At 44.9% G+C, this 17,969-nt stretch overlaps 1 protein-coding gene across 21 annotated transcripts in view; it reads right to left on the reverse strand.

The window, feature by feature from the left end:
- TENM4 (teneurin transmembrane protein 4) overlaps positions 1–17,969 on the reverse strand; it is a 3,040,222-nt gene that overhangs the window by 129,402 nt on the left and 2,892,851 nt on the right. For 20 of the 21 annotated variants that reach the window (XM_054526090.2, XM_063711315.1, XM_054526091.2 and 17 more), the window contains one exon: positions 4,236–4,421. The exons of the other annotated variant lie outside the window; for it this stretch is intronic. In XM_054526090.2, the coding sequence (XP_054382065.1) occupies positions 4,236–4,421 (186 nt within the window). The remainder of the gene's footprint in view (positions 1–4,235; positions 4,422–17,969) is intronic. 21 annotated transcript variants of the gene reach the window in all.

Raw genomic sequence — 17,969 nt, forward strand, 5'->3', positions numbered from 1 at the left:
TACTCGGGAGGCTGAGGCAGAAGAATTGCTTTAACCTGGGAGGCGGAAGTTTCAGTGATCCGAGGTGGTGCCACTGTACTCTAGCATGGGCAACAGAGTGAGACTCTATCTTTTTTTAAAAAAAAAAAAACAACAAAAAAACCCTGGACAAAGCACAGAAGATTTTGTGGCTTTTCTTCATAATTTCTCTTCATTGGGAAGTCTGGTTTTGGTCACTCAAGTAATTGTATCTTCAGGGTATCATTTTGATCTTTACCCCCAGAGGAAGCTTTTGTTTAAGAATCAGGATTTCTAGGATTGGACAGCTGTCCTGAAGTCTGGTAAATAATTCTGTATATCTGGTATCTTGAAAAATCACAGCTTTGGAGTCAAGCTGGAATTTTATTAATGCAATCAGAAGCTGGCATTTTCTACAGGTGTTTTCTTTACTTTAGAGACAAGGGCACTGAGGTGAATAGAAAAACCATCATAGAATTGATCCAAAGTGTTAGTAGTGTTTTCAAAGCAATAGGAAAAAAATTAAATAACTTGTTAAACTTAACCACGATTTACAGCTTTCTCAAAGGAAATCAGAGGTCAAGCCCCAGACTTCATGGATCCATAAAACTCCTTGAAAAGAACCAAAAATATGCACTTGGTGACTCTCTGTCAATCATATACTTGAGAAACAGATCCAAATCAATCCATCTTACCCTGACTTCTGGACTAGGAAAACTGGGTTTCATATACGCAAGTGGGAGTATTAGTGTCATGCAAGTAACAGTAAAAATGAAGAATCCCTTTTTCTTCATGAGATATTTTTAGGAGCAGGTGACTCACTTTTGGGCTGATGGGTGTGCAGTTCTGTGGGCAGTGGAGGAGGGGGATGAAATTCTGTCACCCTTGAGGACCTACTCCGGCCACTCCACTCTGTGATTCATGGATAGAGAAACTAAAGCCTCAGGCAACTGCATGGTCTGGCCCTGGTGCTTTTACCAAAGACCATCCTTCAAGATGCAAAGAGACAGGTGATTCCTAACATAAGGAATTAGGATTGAATGTGAAATATTTTTGCTGTTTGACAAAAGTACTGTCATTGAAGAGGATGCCACTGTCAAATTCCCTTTCATTCTGAAAACCAACCTCTCTTGAGAAGAATCATGTAGCTTCCATGAAAGATAAGGTGAGCCAAAGGCTCCAAAAGAAGATATTTAATTCCTACTATAATAATCTGCTCTGGGAAATGTCACTGGGGTAAAAAGGTTCTTAACGCTGGGGACTTGGCCATAAGGGGCCCAGATTTGTCTTGTTCTTTAAATTCTGTAGTCCTGCTGTAAGGTCATCAAGCCATTCCTTCCTGTTTATGCAGGGCAGCAATATGTAAATAAACAGGACCTCTTTTTTTGCTTCCACTGCCTAGAGGTCTCTAAATCAGTGTCATGGATACCAGCTCTTTCTCTGGTATGGGAAATAACTATTGCAGCTAGGAGCTAGCTACACGATAATGACCTATTGCATAATAATGAAATCTGATAACAAGAGAAAATTTAACACTTTGAATTTCTAACTTTTCACATCAGCAGTTTTTTTCTTTTCCTAAATGACTCTCACAGGGAGTAAAGTTCTCTGGAAACAAGGAAATGCTTCTTGTTACCATCAAAGACTAAAAATGGATTTCCCCTCCTCATTTCTATTTCAACAAGAAAAGGATGGCACCATTGTTTCTCTACTTTGCCTCCCCTACCCCTTCCCTTATATCCTACAGGGTTATTGAAGTGTTCCTTCAGCACGAGGGTGTTGAGTTTCTCGTGGGGACACAGCTGGCCACAGGCAGAGACCCACAGAGAGAAGGTTACCATGCAGGAAAATTAGACAAGGACGAAGAAAATGCTCACCACACAATGAGAGGTATTAATAGAATTCCCAGCCAAAGTCCTTTCAGCTGAGCCACTATGACTAGTCCATTGCTTCTTCAATGTCCTATGACATTTCTTTGGTATTTAGGATGGTCAACCTTATTCTCATATTGTGCACATTTACCTTGATGTATTTCTTATCTGGAGGGGAAAAGGTATCTGCATCCCCAAGGTGGAATCTGTTCTAGAAGAGCAACAACAGAGCATACAGGGGAGGTAGAAGTGGACGGTTTGACTTCTTGGCATCAAAATAAAAGGGACATTCTTAAGGCCAGGCTGATGAATATCCAGAAAACACTGCCTGTAAAACAGCCTGCCCACAAGCCCTGACATAAGTCATGTGTGACTAGACAAAGGGAGAGGTTCCCTAAGATGAGATGCGTTTATCTTATAACATTTTTGTCCAACATTTGCAAACGTTTTGGAGTTTGGTAAGATGAACTGAGGACTCTGTAAGCAAGAGACAGCAAACAGAATGGGCCCTCTCTGGGCTCTGTTTTTTTTTGTTTTTTGTTTTTTAGATAGGTGTGGGCTTTCTTCTGGGCTGGGAGGTTGAAAGGTTTGTTCATCCTCCGTCATGCAGAAAAGGGAAGGTGAGGGGAAAGCAGAGTTTAAAGAAGAGGCCCCCTCGGATGACCAGGGCCACTTCTCACTAAGGGGTTTCCAGGACAATTGTAAGGGAGGATGACACCGATATAAAGAAGCCATCAAGGTGCACACAGTAACATGACGCAGCACAACCTGCAGTGGCTGCCGCAGTGGCTGCCATTGTGATGGAGTGGCTCTGTTGAGGGTGGGGGCTGGGCAGATTAGGTGAGGGACTCTGAGTGCAACTGCCACGACAGGGCACAGTCTCCAGGAGGGACAGGAGCAGATGCCTCAGTAGAAAACCTGGACTTTGTCGTGCAAGGGCTGCAGAGTAAGCAGCTGGTAAGGAAAAATCAAGTGTCAAATTCCTGCTCTACCTCTTTGAAGTTCCGTGACCTTAAGCCTCAGGTCCTTGAAAATGAGGAAATAATACATACTGCTTCACGGGGTGATTGTAAGGAGGATAAAATAATGCAGCTAAAGTTCTTAGTGCAGCTGTCGGCACGTTGTGAATACTTAAAAATCAGAAGCCATTATTATTATTAATATTAATAAATGTAAGGTGTTCCATGGCCAAAACCCAGGGATGTTGCAGGGGCAGGGACCAAGGATATAAACTAATGTTAGGCTTCAAAACAAAAACAATGAAGAGTGAAAAAACCCTCAAGGGGTAAGAGGTAGCTCTGTTTGCTCAAAATTCCTTTGTCTCTCCAAAGCTGCGGGGCTTGTCTTCCAGTTTCTCTAAGACCCAAGAGGTCACTTTCTAAGCCAGAAAAGTACCTGGAATCCTGCCTTCTAAGGCCATGTGCTCACCATCTGATCACAGACCCTTCATTTAAAACAAAAAACAAAAAACAAAAACGGAAGGGGAAGAAGCTAAAACACACATATATACACAAACCGGTTAATTCAATAAAGAGCTTTTGGTGAGTGCTCATTCCAGGATAATAAACCAAGCAAAACATCTGGCTGAGTTTAAAATCAACAAAACCAGCAGGAAAGGCAGAAAGAAGGGAACGAAGTGATCAGCTTGTTTTCAGAGCTGCTTCAGTAGGAGCTGGTGCCGAGGAGCCCCCAACGGAGGGGAAAGGAGACAAATGCAGACAGGATGGAAGCTGAGGACGGGGAAGATCCCAGGCCTAATGGACTCCAGATGTGGCCTTAGGGTGTGTGGGGAGCTCTCCCCAGGATTCCAGACCTCTTGGGGAATTCTGACCTAGGAGCCCAGTGGGCATGGAGGGCTCAGAGCTAAGCCCCAGCCATCCCAGCAAGATAATGCATTGGATAATAATGGCTGCATGTACTGGGTACTCCACTGTATGCCAGCCTTTGCTAAGGTCTTCGCATGTATTATTATCCCCATCTTATGAGTGAGGAAACTGAGGCTCAGAAAGTTGACAGGGCTTGCCCATAGCTGCTAAGAAGTGCTCATCTGCCTCATTCCTGAACACAGAGCTCCCTGACACAGAGCCATACTGCATGTAGCCTGGGAGGAGCTAAAGAGCAAGGTGTGCTAACCAGCTAACCAGGACGTAGGAAATGAAAATTGGGAGTAATAAAGTTGAAAATACCAAATTGTAAGTTTAAATCCAACTGATGGCTAGGAAATGCCAGTCGTAATGCCTCCAGATGAAAGGACTTTCTTCCCCATCCCCACATGCGATGAGGGCCCAGGCTGGCCCTGAAATGCCCCAACAGACAAAGGTGTCCTGCAGACCAGAGAAGGTACCCGGGGACCTCGGCCCACCATACCGATGGTGCAGTGTTCGCCATTCCAGCCAGGGCTGCACTCGCACTTGCCGTCGCGGCAGGTCCCATGCTCAGCACAGCGCGGGTGGCAGGCCCGCTGGTCGCAGGCTGCCCCCATCCAGCCATCCTCGCAGCGGCAGGTGCCCCCTACGCACACGCCGTGGCCGCCACAGTCGGCAGCACAGATCTCTGTGGGGAGGAGCAGAAGAAGGGAGGACACCAGGGCCAGGAGGGGAGGCAGTGGCCAGAGGGGCAGGGGAGAGAGGAGAGAGAAAAACAACAGGTATTGAGCAAGTTATTGTTGGAAACCAAAGTCACACTTGGCTACATACCTGGGCTTCTGTGACAGATCGGGATTCCAGAGGCTCGGGAGACTAATCTCCGTGGACAATGACCCTCGGATGAGAACAATTCTCTGGGCAGAAGCCTGCCCTGTGCCTGTTTCCCCACCAAAAGAGGAGGGATTGTAGGGCTCTGCTCAATTTGCTTCTCCTTCTTGCCAGCCTGTCCCTGCCTTTGTGTTTACCCCTTCCAAAGGGGACTGGCGTTCTGAACAGACATCAGGAAAAGTCAAACGTAATTAAAAACCAGTTATGTGTGAAAACAAAGGATGAGTCCCCATCGCCAAATGAAGTGCTTGTGGTCTGGCTGGGCATGTGATGAATTCTGGGGCCTGCATTTCATGACTGCCTGGACTCTGATTGAGGTTGGGGTGCGGGAGGGAGGCTGAACCCCAACCCCATGAGTATACTCTAGGTTGTTGTCCAAAACCTGCAGTTTGTTCTGTGCTTTTGCTGAGTTTATTCTCTTTCAGCTTCCTGCTTCCTCACCCCAACTCCAAGAACCATCTAAATGGGATTTCAGATCCAAAGCAAATGGTTTGGAGGGTGGCCCTTCATAGCCAGAGTGGAGCTGCCCGCCCTTCACAAAGGCCCATCTGTGAGATGGTGCAAAACACACAGGGCCCGATTCACAAGCCCCTCAGGCTCCAGGCCAGCAACAGCTTCATGCTTACTGCAGGCAGAGGTGGTAAAGTCTTCCAAAATACAACTGCTCTTTAGGAAACAGGTTGAGCAACCATGTCCACTGAAGCTCTCTGCCAGGGCTCTGAGGGAGAGAGACTGACTTGATTCTCCCGCCTCGTGGCCCAACATGCTTCAAATTCAATGAAAATCTCAATCCTTTTCATTTCTTTCAAACTAAATTAGCTGGCACCTCTGTCAAGGTGCATTTGCTCATCTCCCTTCCAAACTGCATGCTTGGTTTAGAAGCTGCTAATATCTTAGCTACTTTGAAAAAGAAAAGAAAACAAAATTAGGTCTCAGAGGCTCAGACCTTCCTACCAATCTACAAGACAATGAATAAAATGTTTGAAAATGTAAAAAATAGTAAGAGTTACCATGTATGTTGTGTTCCTGTGCCAGACATCCTGCCAAACACATTACCTCAAAAGGGAGGTACTTATTACATGCAGTAACACATCAGATTCTTCAGCTGTAAAGTGGGAAGGGATATCTCTGACCTGGAGCCAGGGACCTGGGTCCTATGCCAGGCTCAGGAGCTTCTGAGCTGTGTGACCTGGGGCGGGTCCCTTGACTTCACTGAGCTACAGTTCATGTCTGGGGAGTTCCTGGTCCTGTCAGACAGTTCCTTGTCTGGAGAGTGTGAGCTGCATGATGCTGCCTTGCAGCAGCCCTTTGCTGACCTAACTGGGCTCTGGCGAGCACCCAGTGAAGTGGATGACAAAAAGGCACGACAAAGATCAAGCAACTCAAGAAAGGTTTCCTGAATTGAGGTCAGCACAGTGAACTTCAGACAGGGAGTCTAGGAGGTTTGTGAGATCTATACCTACTCAGCCACTAATCTACCGTGTGGCTTTGGGGAGGTCAATTCCTCTCTTCTGGGTGTCAATTTCCTCATCTGTTGCAGGTGGAACCTAATGGTATTTAAGATCCCTTCAGGCTGTAAGAATGTGGGATTCCATGACAGAGCACCCTCCCTGTTAGACAGTGTAATCTACCCCCAAGACCTGGCTGAAAAGTACCCCCTCCTCTGAGAAATCTCCTGTAATTCACCCTGTGGGTTATTCACTTGTTTCTTTCCTTCCCATTTTTACATGATAGAGTGGTTTTCTGTTTCTGTGTCTGTCTTATCATCAGACTAGGAACCTGAAGCTGGTCTAATTCCTTTGATCACCTCCATCCCTGGTACCAAGCACAGATCCTGGTAAAGAATAGACCTCTTACTAAGGTTTGTTGGATGATGGATGAATTACGGTATGCCTGGGGCTATAGGTGCCTGAGAATGGTAAACATTCACCATACCCCACTTAGCCTGGCTGAAAAGTCCAACCAGGCCCACCTGTCTGTTTCTCTCTAGCGACCTGCCTGTATGAGACTGTCCCACGTGAGGACAGGGCTGTGGAGCTATGTCAAGCAGCCCCCTAGGATGTTGTTCAAGCTCTTCTCCTTTCTTGCTCACATAGACAAACACTTGGGCTTGCCTCAAGATAAAGAATGACAATCTCCAGGCCCCAGGACATCCTAGGTCCTGTCACTGTAATTCCCATTTCTTCTGTACAACATTGAAAGGGCAATGACTTCCTGGTGACTCTGGAGGCTGGGCCTGGGGTCAGGCCTGGAACTTTCCCTTGAAGGCCCTTGGAGAGATGAAAAATCAGCTTAGTATTTGTTTGGGTTTACTCAGCACTTTTGCCAGGTGGTGGTTTATGGTGTGAAAGTAAACAGCAGAAAGCATACTATTCACTGAGGTGTGAGCCAGGAGACGGGCAGGCTGCTGGGGCCAAAGCCATGGTGTTTTCAGGCAGCAGAGCACATAGAGCCCATCAGGGATCAAGAGAAGAAGCAGGCTTTTCCCCACAATGAACTTCCAGACTTCAGGTCTTAGCTAAAATGTACTTCATTCCTTTATTAAGTCACCTGGAGACAGTACGGACAAAAGACAGTAAGACTTGGAATCAGATGTGATTCCAGATCTCAGTTTTGCCTGCTCTATGATCTACTCAATAGCTGTAAGCTTCCTTTTCTTCCTCTGCAAAGTGGCAACGATGATGGCAACCACTTCAGAGGCTTCTTCCTGCCTTATATATAGTAGGTATCAATAAATTCATACTAATTCATGTGTTCTTCTAATAATATCCACACATGCCTACTATACACCAGAGACTGTACCTGGTGCTAGAAATACAGAGGTCAATAAGATATAATCTCTGCCCCCCAGGAGATCACAGTCCAGATAAAGCACAAACTAATATTGGCATTCAAAAGATTATCCAAATAACCTATAGCTATGACTCATGCCTGCACCTTTTTGCTATGTACAATGAATTAAAGAACACGGAACTTAGGGTCAGGCAGGTCTGATCTGCCTATAGCTTTGCCACTTACTGGCTGGGTAATCTGCAAGCTGCCAATTATGCAATTCATTGAACCTTGCTTTCCATTTCTGTAAAATGGGGTTGATAATTCCCACTTCACCAATTTCACAGGGTTGGTATTAGATCAAATGAGGTAATATGTGGGAAAGCCATTTTTTATTTAACTAATGCTCACATCAAGTTTTACAGTTTGCAAAGCACTCTTCATGGACAATTTCTCATTGAACTATCACAACAAGGCTGTGAGAATGCCTGGCTACTATCCTTCTTAGTGGTGTGGATACTGAGGCCCAGATAGTGTGAGAACATTCTACAAGGTCATGTGATCATCTAGGGTCTTTTCATTGTTTTGACAATCCTTGGAGTACTTCAAGGCAGACATTTTACAGATAAGGAAACGAAGCCTCAGAACAGGCAAGGAACACTGACCTGTCACAGGTGGGCTTCCTTTTGAGGGAAACTCTCAGCTTTTCCAGCAGATCCCCACCTCCTGCCACTTCTGGCCCTGCTTATCCTTTGTTATATCCAAGTCAGACCCTGATATATGTGAAATGAAATGAGGTCCTCTACGTAGAGTTTCCCAGGCACTTAGTCTCACCCTTCCCATCTGGAGACTACCGCTCTGTCCATCCAAACACTCAACTTCCTTGCCAGTTTACACTAGACATGGTCTCCTGGCATGAAGTTAAAGTGGCCTGGTGACTGGGCACCCCTCCACCAGCCCTTTACAAGCTGGGTTGTGAGCTCTTACACATTTTAATGGAAGGACCCTGAATAGGGTGACCTTGATGTTTATGGGATGCTAACTGATGGTAACACAGCTTGGGAGCACTCGGGTTCTCTGCAGATGGGCCCATCTGACTGAGTGAAGAGACCCACAGACTCAAGATGAGAGTAGAAACCTGTGATGCTACTTTATCATTTGGCCTCAAGTCATAGTCCCTATTGTTTCTTTTTTCTTTTTCTCAAATACCTTGAAACAAAAGGAACTGTTTTATTTTTCCTTCTCAGATTCTGCTTTGACATTAAAGCAGATATAATTTCCTGAAGTGGCTAGTGAAAGCTAAACAGGACTATGCTAAAGAATGTGCTTTGAAAGCTCATATGTCTTTTATATAATGTAAGTGGTCCTTTGTGAAATGTGGGTTACAGCTCCTCTCCTAGTCACAAGTTCCCTTATGTAAAACAGGGATGACGTCAACTACTATACTTTGGAGGATTGCTGTAGGAATTACTTTCATTTGGTTGATTTCTTGGGTGCTCCCTGTGTGCAAGCCCCACAGGGGGCACTGGAGATCCCATGGTGATTATGACAGGCATGAAGTTTTTCTTGACCTCAAGGAGTTTACATTCTAGCATGGCAGACAGATATAACCTAAATCAATTTCGCATGAACAAAAGTATAGCTTCTAACATAGTGCCTGGCACATATTCAGGATATAATAAAGACACACATTTTTATAAGAAAGGAGATGTAGTGGCAAGTACACTAGACTAAACTTAAAAGATCAGATAGGAATTCTGACGTTACAAGGAGGAATTCTCTCCCAATAACAAGGGAGGGTTTGATAAATGTTAGTTGGCTTTCACATGACCAACATCAGAGCTTTCTGAATTAATGGTGGAGGGCTGGGGTCTGGGAGAAATCTTTTGAAGTACTAGGAGTACACAAGCCATAGGGTAGACCTGAGTTCAGATTCTGACTCCCCAGTTTCCTAGCTGTGGGTCCTTGGGGAACTTAATCTCTCTGAGACATAATTCTTTACCCCTAAAATGAGGAGAGTAATAATGGTCCCCCTCTAGGATGAGTGGTGACAACTGAAGAAAACAGTTTATATGAAAAGCTCTGTGTACACTATGCTGTGTATGACTGATCGATGAGGACCTAAGATGATTCCATCAGCACAGCTCCAAGTAACCCAGCAGAGGAATGTGTTCCTGAAGAATTAAATATTTGCTTTTCTAGTAGTGGTCTCAAACTTTGGGGCTACTACTAGAAAAGCATGCTCTTCCTCTGGTCACCTAGCATGGCATCAGCAGCCAAGAGTATCAAAACCTACGTAGAAGCCATTTGTATTTGTAGCCTGGACTTCCTCTCAAAATCAGAGGAAAATCTCCAACTGTCCTAAAATTCCTATTCCAAGGTTACAGAGTTCTTGACTGAACTGTACAGGCCCTTGGAGATGAACCTGGCAACATGTGAGCTCTTCCCCTACAGAAAGTCAAACCCATAGCACCACCCTTTCCCTACCCCACCTCTTCCTTGCCTCACCCGTGCACTGTCTTCTCTCTAGATTGGAAGCCCACCTGATGGGAAGGTCCAATGTGGTCCCCTGGCACTAGCACCAGGTGTGGCCCAGCATGGCTTTCAACAAATGTTTGTTGAAAGAATAGATGAATGAAAAAAGCTTTAATGGAAGAGGTGTATGTTGGCTGATGTGACTTTATCTCAGTGCCACGTTGTGCACAAGTTATTTTGTTAAATATATTATGTAGAGGCGCAGTGTCCTTTGCGCCTAAGCTTCTTAGAAACTCATTTTCTCCAATCTCTGTGTGTGAACTCTGTAATTTAAAACAATGCCTCAGTCCTTACACCCACAGACACATCTTCTTCATGCTAATGCCCAAGTCGCACCTGTTCTCTTTCTATGATGTGGAAGGGGCTGAACATACGAGGAAGAGGCGAAAGGGCAGGGAAAAGACATAAAGTTTGGCTCTTGGTTAATTATGCCAAAAAATGTATATGTACAGGAAAAGCTGCCCCAGGCTCTTCTCATTAGATGTTAATCCCCGTGCAAGCCCAGATGAAGCCTGGGAACTATCGCAGCTATGTTTTAATTTTTCTGGACTTACTTTACAATCCTGTTCATTAAAATAGCTGGTAGGGGAAGCAGTGCCTTTCTCCGAAAGGGAAAGACTTATGCACGATTTTCCCATAAAATTTCTTCTACTTGGAAAGATGCTCAAAACTGATACAAGTAAGGGGTAGAAGGGCCCCTGCCCAAAGATCTGCACACCTTCCTGCTGAGCAAGGAAGAGGTGCAAATGAAGCTGTTTCTAAAATTCCAGTCATGTGGAAACAGAGTCTTGGCCCCCTGGGACCTCCTGGGAAGTCCTTTCATAAGTCTGCATTTAGCACTAGAAGAGGTAATAAGTACAATTGTTCTATTTTGCTGAGGACCTGAGATTCCAAGTGTGACCTTAAGAAATTTTAATAGAGGGTTAATTTTAAATGATTCCTGCCATGATTTTTTGTTTTATCACTAGCTCATCTGAGTTACTGTACAAGTGGGGGAGTTTATCAGAAATTCTGGCATACTTAAAGTCCAAGCCAAACCATTAATAGTTAGCTTTTGAGGCAAGAATAAGAAAATGAAGTATCTTCAATGTTCCAGAACTGCAACTGTTGTTGTTGGAACACAAATATTAACTCATTAAATTCTCACAATAGTCCTGCAATGATGCTTTCACTCCCATATCACAGTTGAGGAAACAGCTTGGAGACATTAAATGCTCAAAGGTACTTAGCTAGAAATGAAAGGTGACTGTGATTCACATGATTTTTGGCCTGTGAGTTGTGGGATCAGGTTTAGACAATACCTCAGATGCCATATGAGTGTATCCCCTGATTGTTAATTACATGTTAGATCATAGCCCCAGCTAGACTATAAGATCTCTGGAATCAGTGTTTGAGTTTCCTTCCTCACCTCAACCCAATGCTGACTGTATTAAGCACTTTTCCTTTTGTTTGTCTGTTTATCTGTCTGTTCATCCTCCATCCATCTGTCTGCTCATCCATCAGCCCATCTATCTGTCCATCCACCCAAATGTCTAATCACCTAACCAGCTGTGTGTCACCAGGCCATCTAAGTGTCCCAACTATTTCATGTTTATGTGCTGGAAAGCGTCAGGGAAAGGAGGGGTTGAAGATACTGGAGGGAGCAAGGGGATGCTCAACTGAGGTGCCTTTCAACAGGTAGAGAGGACTGTTTCCGAAGCACAATCAGAGGAACGGGCATAGTGGGTACTTCACCCTCTGGGTAGAGGTATCAGACAGAGAGTCATGTGGGACACAGTCTGTATAGGAAGCAGGCAGGATAATGGGGCAGCACTAAACTACTGGCCTCAGCGTTCTCAGTAAGGTAGGAGGCAGGAATCTCCCTGGAGCAGGGTGCTGGTGAATAGATGTGAACGTTTGAAAGAGCCCCCATGGCGGATGAGAGCGAGAACTCACAAAGTACAAGAACTGCAGCTGGGAGGGCCCAGGAGAGGTTAAAGATCATGAGCATGATGTGATTTGGCTTAGTGGCATTCAGAAGCCCAGCTGTGAGATCAGAAATGGTGAATGGTTAAAATGATCCTGGGTTTTGCAAGGTGGATGTGGAACAAAGGCACAGAGACCAGGGAGCTGTGAGTGATGGACCAGCAGAAGAGCAGAAAATGAAGAAGGAGATCGAGCCAGGAGAGAACTGGCACTGGGTAGGAAGTGGCCTGGTTCCGGCCAGGAGATTTCCTTTAGGTAGAATAGTGTCAAGGGAGAAAAAGAGAAAAACTAGAGGAGCAGGCTTTATGGTTAGAAGAGAATTCTCTAGATGGGAAAACTAGGGCCCATCTAGGAAGTACCTTATCCTATGCCACACAGTGACATGCATGTCAATACTTGAGTAGGAGCTTGCTGGCTGCCTTGGCAAACAGTCAATGTAAGGGGGCAGCTGGACAAGTAGCTGCCAGATGGTGGTCGCTGCGCTGTTTGGGCCTTCTTCTGTGCTTCTGCCTGTGCCATTTCCATAGTCTGGGCTCCTTTACCGTGATCTTCATGTGTTCAAATCTAAATGTGCTTTGAGTTCTGGCTCCAATGCCACCTCCTCCTTGAAACCCCCTCCCGGCAGCTGGAAGGAGTTTCACCTTCTGCCTTCCCAAAGCACTTTTATGTGGATCTCCCTTTCTCAGGGTTATTAGTCTACCTGAGTTGTCTAGAGAACCCTGCCATCATCAAATTAATCTCTGCATTCCCTAGTGAGTCTTACACAGGAAACATGTCTTCTGACTGTATCTGTATTGCCAGATTCCAGTGGTACAGGACAGAGTGCTCCACGTAACTGTTCAAGATTCTGTGATTTTTCAGAGAAGAGGCTTGGAATCAGGGAAGAGCCTGCTCTGCTACTTCCTAGCTATGTGAAACAAATACTGCACACCTTTGGGCCTTATTTTTGTCATTTATAAAATGGTGATAATGATGTCTATCTACCAGTTTTAAAACAGATTTAAAAATATACTGAGCATCTACTATGTGCCAGATAGGCCTAGGGGCTGAGGATATGAGATTATATGAAACTATTCCTATCCACAAGAAACTCAAGTCTGCCTATGTGTGTAAATGTGCACAATGCCAGCCACCATGCCCAGCACACAGTAGGCTTATTAAAAGTTAGCTTTTTCTCCCACAGACCAGATCTCCATATATGTTGTACAAATTAGCATTCTGAAGTATGGCACCCACGCTGTCTCCCTGCCTCCCTCACTAAGTTGGACAGATGGCTTTCAGTCTCAGTGCAGGTTTCAGGAAGAAGCCAGAAGGGGAAGAAGGTACAGGAAAGGAACCTCTGACTTCCTTACAGTAATTAGTCTCCTTTAGACATTGAGGCCAAACCCAAGCTACTCTCCTGTGCTTTTCAACTTCCCTCCCTATCACCCAAGAGTCAGAGCTGCTTCAAGCCATGGCTCTGTTCCACGGATCGAGATGGCGGAAAGTTAATGAGCCTTGGAAACCACACAGCCTTTCACCTCATTCAAGGAGCTTGGAGAGCTTTCAAACCAAGCAGAAAAGTGGATTCCAGTATGTGGGTGCAGAGCAGGTCTCCACATCTATTCCCCCAGGACTAGATTTTCAAGTCTTTACAAAGCACCTACCACAGGAAGCAGTAAGCCACTGCTATTCCTCTTAATTGGAGAGTATCTGGCTTCCTGATTAGAGGAGTTCAAACCCAGCTTGGAGGAGGCCTCCAAATAGGAGCTGACTTTGCAGAAGGATAACAAGTCAGGAAAGAACTAGTGAGCAAGGAAGCCAAATAACGAGACTGGGATGTGTATTTTCGGCCAGGACTGGAACACAACCAGACCCCCACTAAAAGGGCCCAGCTGGGTGAAACGAAGAGACAGCTGATGTTACACCCTCTTCCTAATGGCCTCTGACCCTAATAACCTTTTGTAAAAGGCTCATTTCTCCACTCAGTCATAAGCTCATCTATCTAACTCTTTCCTGGACACTTCCACCTGGCTGTCCCCCAAGAACCTCCAACTGTATGCTGACAATAGAGTAGGTTTCTAAAACCAAACCTGACCTTGTCACACCTCCGTCTAAAACTTCTCAGTGGCTCCCAAAGACAGAAAAAACCTAAACTCCTTCAAGATTATTCATGCTGGCTTCCCTCATCTTTCCCCCCTCTCACTACTGCCACAAATATCCTAAAAGCTAAGCCACTTCAAGCTACTGATCTTTCCTAGAAAATGGCCTGATCTCCCATCTTTGTATATGCTGCAAAGCTTTGACTTCTACAATTGGCTGCTGCAAGGTGCTTGCCTCTTCCTTTTATCACTACCTACTCGTATCCAACCTCCAACACCACCTTAAATTCCACTTCCTCCAAGAAGCTTCCCTGACCATTGGTTGGGAGCAATTGCTCTTTTTCTGAAACCCTTGTAGTAATATTAGTACACCAAAGTCATGATCCAATTTACATGGTTCCTCTGGCAGTGTTACTAAATGAAGTGCTATCCAAAACCTGATACCTGATTTACTGGCAGTTTCAGCACAAACCTTGGTAATAGCCAACGGCAGAGTTGTGCAGGGGATAAACATGGGCTCTGAAGCCAGAGAAGCCTGGAAGTGGATCATTGTTTTCTCAGAGTGTCTTTGAGCAAGTCTCCCAAGTTCTCTGGACCCTGGTTTCCTGGGAGTAACATCATCTGCAATGTCAGAGGTTAATGTATTTGCTGTTTGAATAAATCATGAAGCACATACATGAAGGAGCTCTGTAAAATATAAAATTTCCATTGAAAGAACAGTTTTTTTTTTAGATTACAAGTTATAATAACAGCAGTTTGATTCAGGAAGACTACTAGAGATTTTGTACAAGATATCAGCTTGGGCATCCAAATAGAAACTTCATTCTGAAGCCCAATTTCAGGAGGGCTTATATTTGCATACTGAAGGGATCCAATTCTGATAGAAAATGTTCCAGGGCTGTCAGGGGAAATTCTACTAAATTACAGATCTGCCAGCTCTTGGTTTATCAACCTTTAACTCTGGCAGTATTTACCAGCATGCTTGTCTGGGCCCAATTTTCCAGTCTTTGATTAAATGTTAGGAACTGACCATCTCATTGTGTCTAAACCTCCACACTACCTCCCAGGCAACTGGTAGGCTCTTCCATGCCTCCCTTTGACACTTCCCTTCCTCTCTATGCCACTGTCAGTCTCCTGGATATTTATTATTCTGAACTTTGATTTTAGGCTATCACTTGCTGTTGGGAAGGGGTACAGGAAATGTCAAGTCTCAATGGATATTATTCCTCCAGAGAAATTCTAACCTTGAGTTTCCCCTCCTATAACATGCCTATACAGAAATAGCCTAGCTTGATTGTTTCCTTTTGATGTTTAATTGGATGTCGGTGCTGTGCTTTCTGGGCTGAAAAGCTAATGCTTCTCAGAGAAGGAACAATTCTAGCTAACAAATGAGACTTGTAACAGGGGAGAATGCTCAATGCTGAATCTAATTTTCTCTCCCATCCATGAACATAAGACAATTTCTCTGGCATTAAAGCATCTCACTCATCTTTCTGTCATTAATAAGAATTAAATTCTGTTCCCTCAAATTTAAATGTAATTATATTTTGCCTCGTAAATAAAATTGAATTTAGCTCTAATGCAACTCCTATGTTTAGAGCTTTAATTATTTTAACCCGGTTGCTACTTTAAGCTTATTTTTGTGAAAGCATTGAGTTTATTTTGCTGTCAATTGTGACTTAATTTGATAACAGGGCTTTTCAGCGCCATATCCATCTAGTCGTTATTGTTATTATTTATGCTTTGTGATTCTCTTTCCCTTTGGGTAGGGGAGGAGATTAATAGAGAATAAACTGAAAGCTTAGAGGATCTCAGTGTGAATTCTGGAGGGTCCCACTATGTTAAGGTAGAATCTAGGCCAGATTGAGTTGAGAGAGCCAAAGAAAGAGACCTGATGTGGAGTCTGAAAGGGAAACCTTCAATGTTCATTGACAATTATTTTAAGCCAAGATTTTTGGCACAGCATTCAGCGGGCTCCGAGGTTTGGATCCTGCCTACCTCTGGCCTTCTTTCCTGCCACCCACCCCTGCAGCTCCTATCTCCAGCTGGACTGAGGCGCAACTGTCCAGCCGACCATGCATGCTCTCTACTTGTGCACACGCTGTTCCCTTGGCCTGCACTGCCCTCTCCTCCTTGGCCACCAGGGGGCCTCCTCTCAGTCCCCTTTCAGGGTCTGGCTCACAGATCTCCGGCTGGTGACAACCTTCTCTGGTTCCTCTCCCATCCCATTACTGGCCAAGTTCACTGCTTCTGCTTTTGTGCTCCCAAACCCTACTGTACACACATCAATCAGAGCTCTGCTCATGCTGAATAATTAGGCGTCTCATTTCCTGACCAGGCTGTGGGGCTGTCTGATCCTCGGTGCCTAAAACAGGGAATGTCCAGCACACAGGAGAGGCCAGAAAGATTCAGTGGATGAATGCAGTGAATGTGTCGGCGTGGGAGCAGGTCTGGAGCTATTGTGGGGTGCTCTCTCTGAGGAGGTTGTGCTTTTCTCTGGAATGGACCTCAGGAAGCTCGTGATGCTGAGAGGAGGCTGACCCTAACTCCCTTGTGCTGTGGGCCACTGACCTAGTTTTTTTGGGTTAATGTGTCAGCTTTTATCTGACTCTTCATCTAGATAATGATCTAGATAATGACTCTTCATCTAGAGTCAATGACCAGTGTTGGGGGCTGGGGAAAGGGGATGGTAGAGAGATTCAGAAACTGCAAGGAAACTGCACCTCTGAGAGAGCAAGTGAGTTGTTTAAGGTTACACAGATTCAGGTCCAGGCCTTCTGGCTCCAAACCTTCACTGTATAAACTGTCCTAAGAATTACATTTGTTAGAGTCTAAGGATTGTTTGGATAATTTAAATCTAATCATGCATTCTAAAACTATATACAACTACTTCATTTATTGACTGCTTACTGAATGCAGCCACCATATACATGTTAAATCTGATTTGGAAAACAACCCTGCAAGGCAGGTGTCATTAGCCATAGTCTATGCTTTAACTGAGTCTTGAAAATCTAGCCTGGTCCTACTCCAAATTTCATGCAATTCTTGCTGACTGCACATGTTACCTCCAAACCTGTGCCATTGAATCTCTAAAACATCTCCACCTGTTATTCCATGAAACTCAATTGCAATCAAATGATAAGAATCATAAACCCGCAGCATGAGCATTTTACAGGCAAAATCTCTGCCATGTACTGCTTCTGTGAGCCAGCAACCCTAAGGAATAAAATATAGTGAGAGGGCCCTCTCAAATAAAAGTCGTTTATGGGAGACAAGACTGGAGAGAGCTCATATAGTAGTGGAAATGAGGAATAAATTTATGAGGCTGAGGAGAGAGGCTATGGGGGTGAGGGTGGGGAAGGAAGACCTGAGGGAGAACCAACAGGGACAAATGATGAGTCTAAGGGATGCCTTTTGAAAGGGTACCGTGGAAAATGCCACAGAGGCTAAAATCTTTAGAAGCCATTAAGCTCTGAAAGAAAGGTGAGCCTTTCCAATTCTAAGGACCATCTCAAAGAGATTAAATTCTTTCCCTTTTCTGAGACAGCTCTGAGCCAAGAGGGTAAAAAGCCAACTAAAGCACAAGGAAGGGGAGATGGGAGGAGTTGTTCTGCTCAGCAGTGCTGCTAAGTATACCCACTTTATGCAAAAGTTGATGAGGCATCCAGCCCAGCAGGCCTGCTCCCTGGGGAAGATGGCTTGAAGGAGGTGAAATGATGCCAGCTCTTGTCCAGGAGGGCTTCTGGCTGGCTGGCACTGTGCATGAAACTAACATGATCTAGGTCTGGGAAGTGACAGACAAGGAGCACAGAGATTTGGTATTAGCCCAGCACACTGTGTGGGGAGTGGGAGGGAAGGGATTTGTGAGGAGGTGGGGAGGATGTGGAGTCCTGAGAGAAGGGATTAGGTTCACTGTTGGGTAGTGTGCTGGGATCTTCCTGGACAGAGCTTTTGGCTGCAGCCCCCTCCTCCCCGTGTTCCCAGTGGGCTCTTTT

This window comes from Pongo abelii, chromosome 9, assembly GCF_028885655.2.
Source record: "Pongo abelii isolate AG06213 chromosome 9, NHGRI_mPonAbe1-v2.0_pri, whole genome shotgun sequence".
NCBI lineage: Eukaryota > Metazoa > Chordata > Mammalia > Primates > Hominidae > Pongo > Pongo abelii.